Raw genomic sequence first — 12656 nt, 5'->3', positions numbered from 1 at the left:
TTTGCTTATTTTGGAGAGCTGTTCTTAGTGAGAGGAAATCAGGCAACATGGTAATGAGAATCTAGGAATGTGGGGCCCTAGTATGGGAAGTGAGTCCTAACTACTCCTACTGGGAGTGGTAATATCCATAAGCCTTCAGGGCCTGGGCTACGTACCATGAAGTTAAGCATCAGGAAGACACCTTAAAATAAACTGAATAAATCATAACAGTAAGGCAATAGAAAAAGAAGGAACAATTTATTTTGTCTGTTATGCCCAGGGTTTGTTTAATAAGATCTCAATAAGAAAGTCATTAAATTACTGGAATCATTTAACATATATATTCTGGGATTAGAGGCAAAACAAATACTGAAAGCATAGCTGAGCTCTGTAAACATGCAAATTATATTTTCATTCAACAAATATTTGTCGTACCAACTAGTGCTAGGCATTTTGCTGGGCGAGGGCCTGTGAGAATTGACTATGACAGACATGGTCCCTGTTCCCAGTGGGGAAGGAATATAAATAACAGTGCAGGAGCTACAATTGAGAAAGGTACAGGAGCTGTGGGAATACAGAAGAGAGGCATCTAAACCCACTGCCCTGGAGTGAACCAAGGAGAAGAAGCCATGGGATCAAGAGTAGGGATGGGGGCAACGGTTTCAGTAAGAAGGAGCAACCTCTGCACAGGAGGACTTCAGCTGTCAAATCTGACCTATCCCAAAACATTCAGTCACAAGAAAATCCATAATTTAGTGGTGAGTGTCTAAAACATTTAGTGTTACCAAAGTGAGCTCTGGATGAATCAAGTACAGGATAACAATAGAAAACCTCATTTCCCAAAGAAAACCTTGACAATGATTAAAAGAATGACAGCAGGTCAGGCTTGTTGATGCTTTTTATTGTGAGATGGGGGAGTCTGGTAAAAAACTAGAAAATGACCATGGTGTAACAAGGAACTTAAAAATGAAGAATCAGGTTGGTAACTTACATACATGAATACAGGAACAAATTGGCACAAAATGTTAAACATTGTTCCCAACACTGTTTATATAAGGTAATCCTAATTTGGCTTGCTAAGGAAATGAGAGATTTATGGTTAGGCTAATCTCTTAATAAAACTGCAGAGCATCATGCTATTAGTCACACAGTGAATTTCAAAATTTAAGAGTTTTATATTAAAAACTGGGTAAAGGTAAAATGACTTGATTGTAGTTGTAAAACTAATACATTCCCATTTAAATTCTGTTCTACAGTCCAAGGCAAGTATAAATGTTAACATAACACTGTTAAATCAAATCTCAATGCAAGAGAACCAATTGCATCTCTACTTTAAATCTTATCAACTTTCCAAATTTTCATACTAAAATATATTATTGTATTAATACAAACTACAGTATTATACACTACACTGTGTAATAAATAAAGAAATATAAAAATAAGACACATAAATATAAAAGTTTTCTAAAACTAAAAGTACATATGTCAGTAAGAAGGGTATTAATACTGCCAGGTTTGAAGACATACAGTACAAAAATGTTGCACAGATCTATAAACTAAAAGAAATAAAATAATACTGATAGGTAAAAATCAGCTAATGTTGTTAATAAACTGGGTCCATAATAACTAACATTTGGAAATAGTTATGAGCCAAATAACAATGGCATGTCCATGTCTGAAATGGAAGTACATGGGTAAAAGCAGATTAGAAAATTTCCCTTTCGTTTCTGTAGAGAAATTCTGAAAGTCAATTAACATAAAATGAATACTGAGTTAAAGGATGAAATGTCCCAGTGTTTCAGTTTCTCTGACAGAGTCAGTGGTTTTAAGTTTTATTTGGGAATTTTGATTCAACAAACAAATCAACAAATGCTAGTTATTGTAGGCCACACACTGAATGAAGGCGGGTCAGAGCCTTGAAAATACTGAGAAATGGCACTTACAGCACACAGGTCTTGCTTAAGGCCAGAGGAGATACAAAGCTTCATATCATATCCTTCATATTTGTTACCACGTACTCAAACACAATCACGAACACTGATTCTGACGACTGCTGTCCTTACCAGTATCAACACTGTTAGTCCCTGCAATCAGAACTCAACGACAATCTTGTGAACTCCATTTTAAATCACGAGTAAGAAACTTCAGTTCTTCTATCGGCTGCTTCCTTAAGGCTAACAATACACTTTAAATGATAATATGCTCCACTATGACGTCTAAATATTAGAAATTACTACCTTCTACGTTGAACTTATAAAAGGTAGTCAGCACGGTTTGGAACTGCATTATACTTCTCTGTGAAGGGAATTTTGTAGTGCAGAAGTTCTCACATTTTAAAAAACATAATAAAATACTGAAGCGGATTTAGCATATGTTTACCAATAAAAAATTATAAAATTTCTCCCAATTGTACAGCGTAAGAATAAACCAACGTAAGAGTGATAATACTGATAAAAATGAAACAATGCCAGATGCTTATCTAATTAATCAGCTTCCTTTAACCTGTTAAATCTTTGCTTTCTGAGTCATTAAAGTTTTCTAATCTGCTTCATGTTACAAACTTGTTCCTAACTTTGAAAACTGCATGAAAAATTACTAGGTCTGAGGTTCAGGCACACCCGGATTTTTTTTTTTTGAGTGTTTTTTTTTTTTTTGTATTTTGTATTTTTTTTTTTTTTTTTAGATTTTAGTTTTTACTTTACACAGTAGTGAACAGGAATCACAGTATACAGGTTACTGTGTTTCCATGAAAAGCATGGATAATATAGAACAGACTTCATTACCAATTAGAATTTATTTTCCTTCTAGAAAAACGATTAGGCTTCATTTGTTTTTTCTTCAGATACTTGCTCGCTGTTCTCGCTGACTTTCTGTTCTAAGCTGCTTGCTTGACTCACAGCTCCATCATCCTTCACTGGACCTTCAGTTTTTGCTTCCTCTCTCTCATTCTCTGCTTCTTCTTCCTCTTCTTCTTCTGCCTCTTCTTCTTCCTCCTCCTCTTCCTCATCTCCCTGGGGTTTTTCACATTCCTTTTCCTCCTGTAATTCTTCCATCTCTTTATCCTCCTCCTCCTCTTCCTCTTTTTCACTGTCTTCATCCTCTTCTCTTGTCAAACTCTCTCTCTCATCTGAGTCGACCTGTGAGGGAGATGCCCGAGCGCCAACGTGCTCATTCGTCAGGACCTCTGGCCCTGCCTCTTCCTGCTCTGCGCCATCTCGTTCTTCTGCTTCTCTCTTGCAATATGAATAGCGGTGATTCATGTGTTGAGAATAAGATCCCGAGTGTGAGAAGCGCTTTCCACACTTGTCACATTGATAGGGCTTTTCTCCAGAATGCAATCGCATGTGTTCAATCAAATGATGTTTGTGTTTAAATGCCTTTTTACAGATTCCACACTCATGAGGTCTTTTACCTGCAAGAAAGAACAAAGTTATGAAATCAAATGGTGATATTAATAGTTTTTGTAAGTGTTGGGAGCACTTTAGGTTGTGGGAAGGGGAGGGCTATAGTTTCACGTTTTAAAAAGTTCCAGGTTCCACACTGTCTTTTCTGTATAATGTTAATCTGGTTTGTCATTCATACAAGAAAATTTAGTGTCATCATTTAGTGTCAGAATTTAGTCTCATCTCTGAGAAGGTCAATATGAAATACATAAGATTGAAATTCTAAACATGCCAACATCACATCATGGCCATAATATATAAAGAATATGTGAACATTGGATGAGAAAACATGGAATGTGAAGCTCTAATTCGATATTTGGCAATGAACACTGTGAGGGCAAGGAGGGATACAGGCATTTCTCAACTTGGTTTTTCTTTACTTTCCTTCTTAAGGACGCTTTTCAACTTCTTTTTCCTTGTCACAACCTTTGTCCGAATTAAATTTTAATGCATCATGTAAGCTTTTTATATATGCCAAAACTAATATATATGAGTTTTGGCATATATTTATACACATATATACATACGTACGCATACAAACACGGTTGATACACTGAGGTCCTTGAGAAAACCACAACTTATTATAATATCTAACCCTTTTTTGCCCCTTGAGGGCAACTTTTCCCCTATTGAAAATGCATGAACTTGAGAAATGCTACTGCCCAGACATGAAAAAAACTGACAACTGGATTATAATCAGGACTGATAAAGTCAAACTTAAGTGCTATCAAGCCATAACACTAACAAATGTAGAAATGATTTGTTTTTATTTTTTAGTATAGCATATTTCTCAAATATATTTTTCATTTTGTTATATACTAATATTTAACTCTTGTCCAAACCAGATTTTCTAATTTTCCTCGGGTCTCACTGAAAACAACTAGAGAAAAGTTTAACAAGGGGCTTGTTGTGTGAGAGAGGTATCCCTTATGTAATACTAGTTTTTAACTCTAAGAACTGCTCGAATGTCACTGATGTATTTTTGAATCTACAGTCTAAAGAACAGAAAACAGTTCTTGATATCTTTTCACTAATTAGCATACTTGATAAGAATATGAAAGATAAATATAGAATCTAAACCACATAAAGTGAGGGAGGGGAAAAAGAAAAGTTCAGTAGATTGGACAAAGGGGAATGAGGGAAGGTATGGGGGATAGAAATAGACGAGACAGTAGAATGGATCTAACATAATTTTCCAATGTATGAAAAAACCTAAATGAATTCCACTATCATGTACACTCACAAAGATAGGATCCTAATTAGAATAAGATACATTCTATGCTTGTATAATTATATTACAATGGACTTTATTGTCATGAATAACTAAAAAGAACCAATAAAAAATAAATCCTAAAATTTACAAATATAGAGTAATTTGGAGTTATTTTTCTCAGTACATTTACATTTATTCCTGAAAGAATGAGTCACATCATGCAGACTGCCACATAAATTATAATCACAGGATGCTAATATTTAAATATTTTTTAATCATGAAATATTTGAAATATACAATCAAAAGAGTTTATGTGAAACAGATGTGTTATGGATGTATCTGTGATAAGGATGTATCCCTCTATGCTTAATGTAAATTTTTATAATAAACTGATGTTGACTTTCAAAAAAATATTGATACTATAGTCAAAAAGGCAGGTAGAGGCCAGAGAAGGCAGAGGATTATAGAGCTCATGATAAATCCAGTTCTTTCTACAGCAATCTGTTCTAAAAAGGAAGAGTGGAGTGATACATTTGGCTAGAAGGAATCTATTGGCAAATTTTTAGGAATTCTGCAACGTAATTTAAAACAGATTCAAGCCTGAAATCAGCCATGGTGAGAATATCTAGATCACAGAAATCTGCAAGCACTACACATAAGGGCTTCCCTAACCCTTCAGAGAACCAGTTGTTAAACAGCAGTTACCAGAACTCCACTGGATAAGAGGAACTGGCTGGGCCAGGAGTTGGTAAATTTTTTTTCTGCAAAAGTTACACAGTAAATACTTTAGGCTTTGCTGGCCAAATGGTCCCTGTTACAGCTATTCAATTCCCCTGTTATAGATGCAGAAGAGTGGTCATAGACAACGTGAATGAATGGGTATGGCTATGTTCCAATAAAATTATATTTAGGAATGTTATAATTTGACTTTTACATTATTTTCACATGCCATAAATATTATTCTTCTTTTCATTTGTTTCAATCATTAAAAAAGATATTAAAAATTTCTTAGTGGGACATAGAAAACAGTTGGAGGCCCACAACCTGGTCTGTGAATCATAGTTTGCCAATCCCAGAGTTAGTCCAAGAAGTGTACTTTGTGGAAGAATTATAGAATTTCAGAGTTGGAAGGGATCTTAGAATCATCATGTCCAATTTATTATATAGAAGTTATCCTAAAGTAAAAGATGTACCTGAAACAATGACTTTCTAAGACAGCAATGCTGAGTGTGCTCATGAAGCATCTTTGTCTCCTATGAAGTCTGATTCCATCTCCCTGTAACTTCCCCCACTGGTCCCATAATTTTATTAATGGCTACTGTATTTATATTAATATAGTATACACTTGCCATAAGTGGATGTAGACAAAATAATTGTGTATATCATATCACAGGCACTTTTTAAAAGGACAGCATATTTTGTGTTCACTAACCTACCTGTGTGTTCATATTTATGTCTCAACAATGAGCTACTCTTCTGAAATATCTTATCACATAAGTCACAGGCATACATTCCATTTTCTGTCTTCCGCATTTTCTTTTTGGGTGGTGTAGAATCAGAGTCATTCTGATCCTCCACATTGGATACTCCTTCTGAGCTAGTGTCTTGCCTTTCATCCTAAGGGGGAGGGTGAAAAGTAAGATTAAATTTCAAATTAAAAGACAAACAAGAGATAAACAAAGCCTGGGTTAAAAAACTACTTTAAATTAAACTTTCAACAAACTGTCCACAGCAAACATACTGCTCATCACTGTAGATGGGTCACAAGGGTGGGGGCTAGACTGTGGGGGATGGGGGTTGATATAGACAAAAGCGATGTTGGAGATAAAACAGCCAAACCACAGCAAAACCCATATGCTCAACTGGTACTGAAAAGAAAGGACCCCCAAAAGAAAATGTAAAATGGGTGGCAATATTTACTTGGTTCCATGCAAATCATTACTTTTATGATAAATAGTTTTAGCTTATGAGTTTGCTAATTAATAATTAATTTCTAACTGCTCTCTTTACTGTTTTTAAATTATGGGTTTCACTAAGCATAAATTAAGAATGGGTTTTTAAAAAGTGGTTTTTAAATTTTATCCTCTAGAACTTGTAGAGATCTCTTAACTAGCCTCTGTGGTCTCCTTGAAAAGAGAGGCTTACTCTATACTTTTTTGAAGCAAGAAAACAGACACTTCTCAAAAGAAGAAATACAAATGGTCAACAACTATATTAAAAAATGTCCAAAATTTCTAGAAATTAGAGAAATGAAAATTAAAACTACACTGAGATTTCATCTCACTCTAGTCAGAATGGCTATGATTAAAAATATTAGTAACAAAAAGTGTTGGTGAGGATGTAAAGAAAAGGTACATGCATACATTACTGGTGGGACTACAAACTGATCTAACCACTATGGAAAGCAGTATGGAGATTCCTCAGAAAACTAGCTATGGAACCACCATATGACTCACCTATCCCACTCCTCAGTATATATCCAAAGGATTAGAATCAGCATACTACAGTGACATAGCCACCCTATCAATGTTTATAGCAACATAATTTATAATAGCCAAGCTACGGTACCCTTCAACAGATGAATGGATAAAGAAAATTCGGTATATAAACACAATGCAGTATTACTCAACCACAAAGAAGAATGACTTTATAGCATTTGCCAGTAAAAGGATAGAACTGGAGGTTATCATGCTAAGTGAAATAAGCCAGTCCCCCCCAAAACCAAAAATCGAAAAGTTTTCTCTGATATGTGGAAGTCAATTCAAAATAAGGTGGGGGGTGGTTAAAAAAAAAGAACAGAAGAAAGATCAGCAGAGTAGACAAGGGATAATGAAGGGAAGGGATATGGGATAGGATTGGGAAAGACAGTGGAATGAATCTGACCTAACTTTCATGTATACATACATGAATACACTACAGTGAATCTCACTATCATATACATCCACAATATTAGTAGAATGAAGGGAACAGGGGGAGAGAAAGAAGAGTGGAAGGAAAGAGGAAGTACTGAGTACTGAATAAGAATAAATTATATTTCATGCTTTTATAATTATGTCAAAATGAATCTTATTGTTATGTATAACTAAAAAGAACCAATAAAAATACAGAACTGGATAGAGCTTATATTTTTAAACAGTAGTACTTGCTAGACAAAAAGAATCTAAATTTCTGCAGCATAAAAATATTCAGGCAGATAATTTTGAGCAGAAGTTTTTCTAGATGATAGGATCATACTGCAGGGAGCCTGTTGAAGAATTAATTTGGCTAAGATCTTAGTGCTTTTCCTAGGGTCTTCCATTCTATTTTCTCTAAATCCACAAATTTCCTAAAAGTTAAAAAGTATTATACATTGCTTATGGCTTTGTGAGGCAGGAGAGGTGCAGCCATTTGCCTGGATCATTTGTGAGCTGCCAATGGTTGCTGCGGTAACTCCACTTTCATTAGTATTTGATCTTGACATATGATTACATGAGATGTTAAAAGTGACTCTTTGTTCTATTCAAAAGGGTACAAAATGTTCTATACATTAAAAATTTAGATGAATTCACTGGTCATGTGGAAACTGTTTTTTAAGAGTTGTAATTTCAGGAAACCCAATCTAGCAATATTTAAGGGGGAAAAAGCAGCAAATATACATTTGAGCAGGATGTTGAAATTATTATAGTTGGCATCTACTCATAGAAAGTATCTGCATTAAATATCATTCATCTCTTGTATTTGATTCAATCAAACAATGATTGAAAAAAAAAGGTGGGAGAGACTTAAGGTTAGTTACACAGAAAAATCCTGCACAATAAGATACAACAGAGCTCTATCCAAAACTATCATGAACTTCTCAAGAAAATTAAAGAGAAAAATACATATATAGATTCACAGCCTTATTTATTCACAGTCATATATTAATTATGACTGAACATTTGTTTATTCATGGCTTATAAAATGATCAGTAAACACACCAGATGAGTTCTGTGCTTAATTAAAGCTTTTCATAAACAGAGGTGTTATTACATAAAAATTGGCTAAGTCTGGTGTGAACATATTTTCATTTATTAACAATCATAATCAAGGCAGAAACTAATATTAATTTTGAGAATTTAAATACAAAAACAGAAATCCAATTAATGAGCATTCTAATTTTTCTTTTCTCTTTGTTTCTAACTTCAAATAGGTCTCTAATTATGATATATAAGTCATTTTTCACAGTAGAGTAACACAAACTTTAGTTGATACCAGAACCTGGATTAGTAAGTAATTGAAGACTTGTCACAAAAGTTACTGCAAACTTAATGTAGACTTATTTCCCTTTAGAAACAACTTGACTCTACAGTGACAGATTTTTTTTTTAGTTAGAAAAAGTTAACTGAAATTAGTCAAGCTAACATTTTGCCAACCAGGTTAAGGAAATTCTTTTTTTCTTTTTTTACCTGATTTCCACTTGGCTGGACCACTTTCAGGGCTGGTTCCTGGACTGCAGGGCTGACTGTAGCTGAGTATGTATAAGCCACCTGGGGAATCAGAATAGTTTGCTTATTGGTAGCTAGTGCTCGTAAGCATGGAACACTGTTCTGGTCAGCAATGGCCACGATTGTGGGTAATTGGGCAGTGACTGTAGGTATAGCAATATTTATGGGGTTGGCACTTGGTGGGATTACATTTACAACTGGTTCTGAGTCTGTAACACAACTGTCCTTTTGTGGCTCCTTTTTTGCACAAGACAAGTTCAAGGGTTCTTCTTGGACAGAATAAACACTGTTCTGGTAAACACTAGTGATAGTTGACCTTTCCAATAATTCTCCCTGTTGCTTTGGTAGTGAAAGATCAAGAGGTTCTACTTGTGGCTCTTCTTGTGCGCCCTCTGCTGCGTATGAGTAACCCTGTGTATTTCTGGCTGAGGAAAGGTTTAGAGGTGATGGGGATGGTGTACTACTTCTGGAACCATTGACAGTTGATCCTACTGTTAAAACTGGAGAATTAGTCATCTTCAGAGGACTGTGTAGACTTGTGCTGTCCTGGGATTCATTTTCATTTGTGGGTTGAGACAGATCATCATTCTTTGCAAGGATATTTACTTTGCCTGGTTCAGGAGAAGATGGTTCAGAACACTGCACTGAAATCTGTCCAGCTTGCATCTTTTCAAACCACTTTTTTACTACATCCAGTGGTAGATTTACAGAATCAGCAATTTTTGAGAGCTCTTCTGCACTTGGTTGTGCATTCAAAGCATAATAGGCTTTTAGGAGAGACAGGAGGTTCTTCAAAGGTGGCTGACTGGGAGACAAACTGCCATCTCCAGTACCTGATGAAACAGAGGATTCAGGCTTCTCAGCTTCTGGGGCAGGGAGTGGAGGCTGAGCCGGCTGCTTTAGGTCATAGTGCTTTAATTCTGGAAGTGCATTAAGATCACCTGGACAATCATCACACAGAAGACAAGTGCTATCATTCACTCCTCCTTCAAAGCTTTTATCTTTCTCAGATTTAACAGTAAGATCTTCTGGCAACTTTTCACTTTTGCAATTGTTTGTGGGGACTGGATTTTCTTTTTTTAAATTTTGAGGAACAACTTGAAGTTGGCTAGGCTGCTCAAGACTGTAGTTGATGATAATTTTGGTTGTTCCATCTTGATCAACCAAAGGAAGACTGATGGCTGAAATAACAGAATGGCCACCTTGTTGTATAGATGAAGCATTGATTGTTTCTTGTTCTTTGGATGCAAGATTGGCTTGATTATTCTCCAAAACTTGCCTTATTACATTACCATCTACTGCCACTTTAAGTACATTCTGAATATCACTTAAATTGATACTTATGGGAGATACCAAACCAACTGTTGGCAGAACAACAGCTTGCACCACACCCTGAGGAGAACTGGTTGCCTGTAATGGGCCACCACCACTAAAAACCCCATTTTGTAAAGGGGTTGAACAGTTGATTCCTGAAGCAACCACTATGGGTTTGAACTCATAATCCACAGGTTCAGTTTTAATTTGGTTTACTGAAAGTTGTTCTTGAAGGGGTTTATTCTCTATTTTTTGCCGTATCTGTGGTCGTGTGGGACTGCCTGGTGATGCCGAAAGAGATGGTGAGGAACACTGAGATGTCTTGAGACCTGTTCTTGGTCGCCCATTCACAGGCATCAAGCTGATACATTTCTTACTGCTTATATGAGAGCTATAGGAACCAGAATGGGAAAAACGTTTCTTGCAGTTTGGGCATTCATATGGCTTCTCTCCTAAACAAACAAACAAACAATTTATATGCGTAGTCAATTATTACATATACATTTTTATGTATCCAAATTTTCTTTAAAGCAAGAAACATCAAGTTTAAAAAGCAAGATTACCATGTATTATTTTTTGTACTGGGGATTGAACCCAGGGGTGTTTAATTACTAAGCCACATCCCCAGCCTCTTTTTAAATTTTATTTAGAGACAGGGTCTCACTGAGTTGCTTACAGCTTTGCTAGGTTGATGAGACTGGCTTTGAATTCACAATCTTCCTGCCTCAGCCTCCAGGGCTGCTGGGATTATAGGCGTGTACCTCCATGCCTGGCACCATGTATTTTATTTAGAATAATCATTTTAAGTTAAGCAATGACATAAATATTATCAACAGTAGTAAAATCTTTTTCTGAACTACATGTGCTAATCAGGGAATCTTCTTAGCATGTATGTATAACATTTCTGCCCTCCTTTAACTTCAAATAATTCTCAAATGTCAAAAATAATTAATTCTACTCTTTCAAGTATTTTTTATATCCTGTCTCACCAACCTACATAATTTTCAGTATTTCACTCTACTTAACAACTATATTTAGGATAAGTTAATATTAGAAGAAACAAAAGTAAGTACAATCTCCCATAAGACTATGGATATTTATCCTTGGTTTATAAAATTCCAACATACATATGGTTTCCTTGAAAATATCCTTCCTCATGGAGGAAAATTTCAATATAAGATATTCTTATAATTACTTATTTATTAAACTGGAATAGATGTATCCCCAAAGAGATAAGTTCTAGTGGTACACAAAGTCCACCAGAGTTTCAATTTTAGGGAGTGGTTACAGTAAAACATTATTTGTATATGGAAACAGATTTATAGCAAGGGCAAAATATAACATCTGGATGAATTATCAGGACACATGATGTCAAAGAAATTTCTTGCATGTGGAGACCTCCTTTCAGCTGCTATTTTAGACTCTCCAGGGACACAAGGTACTTATTCTCCTTGGTCATCAGAGATACTTGGATAATTTTGAGAAGCACTAAGATAAAAGGAATATCTTCATACAAACCTAACTGTTCATTTTAGTTCAAATTCAGTTCATTAATTTATAATTTATACATTAAAGACTATCAGCTCCAATAAGGTGAGAACCTCTGTCCTGTTTGCCTTTTATCCTTTATACCCATTACAGTATAGCAAAGATACTCATTAAACATTTTTAGGATGAATGATGGTTAACTGTAGAACTATGAAATATTGTCTCCCCAGCATTACAATAAAGCCCCTTATATCCTCTTTTCTTTTTATTTATTTTTCATTATATATCACAACAGAATGCATTAAATTCTTATTACATATATAGAGCACAGTTTTTCATAGTGTTGTATACAAAGTATATTCACAATCCTCCTTTATTTTTAAGAGTTAACAGGAAAAGCAGTGGAAAAAGTCAGTATAAGCTCTGCTAATGTTTTAAGTGTAATGCTACAACATTAAAACTAGTGAGTTATGTCTTATCAGAAATATAGGTATTTGAGGAATCAGATATTAGAAATGGAAGGGATCTAAGAATCCCTCTAGAAATACTCCTTTCAATAAAGAGTTCCTTTATGTTATTTTTGACATCAGTTAGTCTTTGCTAAAGCTCCTTAGTGAAATAAAGGGGAGGATATTGACTATAGGATAGCCCTATGGAAGAAGCCTAGACAGGTTCTGCAGAAGACCACAGATTTGGGTTCAAATTGTGACTCAGACATATATTATTTTCTTAAACTTTCCAAGCTTCAGTATTTTG

At 35.2% G+C, this 12656-nt stretch overlaps 1 protein-coding gene across 3 annotated transcripts in view; it reads right to left on the bottom strand.

Annotated features, from left to right (window-relative positions):
• Positions 1–216: 216 nt before the first annotated feature.
• Positions 217–12656, bottom strand: part of ZEB1 (zinc finger E-box binding homeobox 1) — a 167967-nt gene continuing 155527 nt past the window's right edge. For all 3 annotated transcript variants that reach the window (XM_081297384.1, XM_081297385.1, XM_081297386.1), the window contains 3 exons: positions 9060–10864; positions 6072–6252; positions 217–3391 (listed from right to left, as the gene is read on the bottom strand). In XM_081297384.1, coding sequence (XP_081153510.1) covers positions 2796–3391; positions 6072–6252; positions 9060–10864 — 2582 coding nt within the window. In that variant the 3' untranslated portion in view covers positions 217–2795. The remainder of the gene's footprint in view (positions 3392–6071; positions 6253–9059; positions 10865–12656) is intronic.

This window comes from Spermophilus citellus (assembly GCF_964194105.1).
Source record: "Spermophilus citellus genome assembly, chromosome: 6".
NCBI lineage: Eukaryota > Metazoa > Chordata > Mammalia > Rodentia > Sciuridae > Spermophilus > Spermophilus citellus.
Note: the sequence above shows the minus strand (reverse complement) of the source record. Positions and strands in the feature narration are given on the sequence as shown.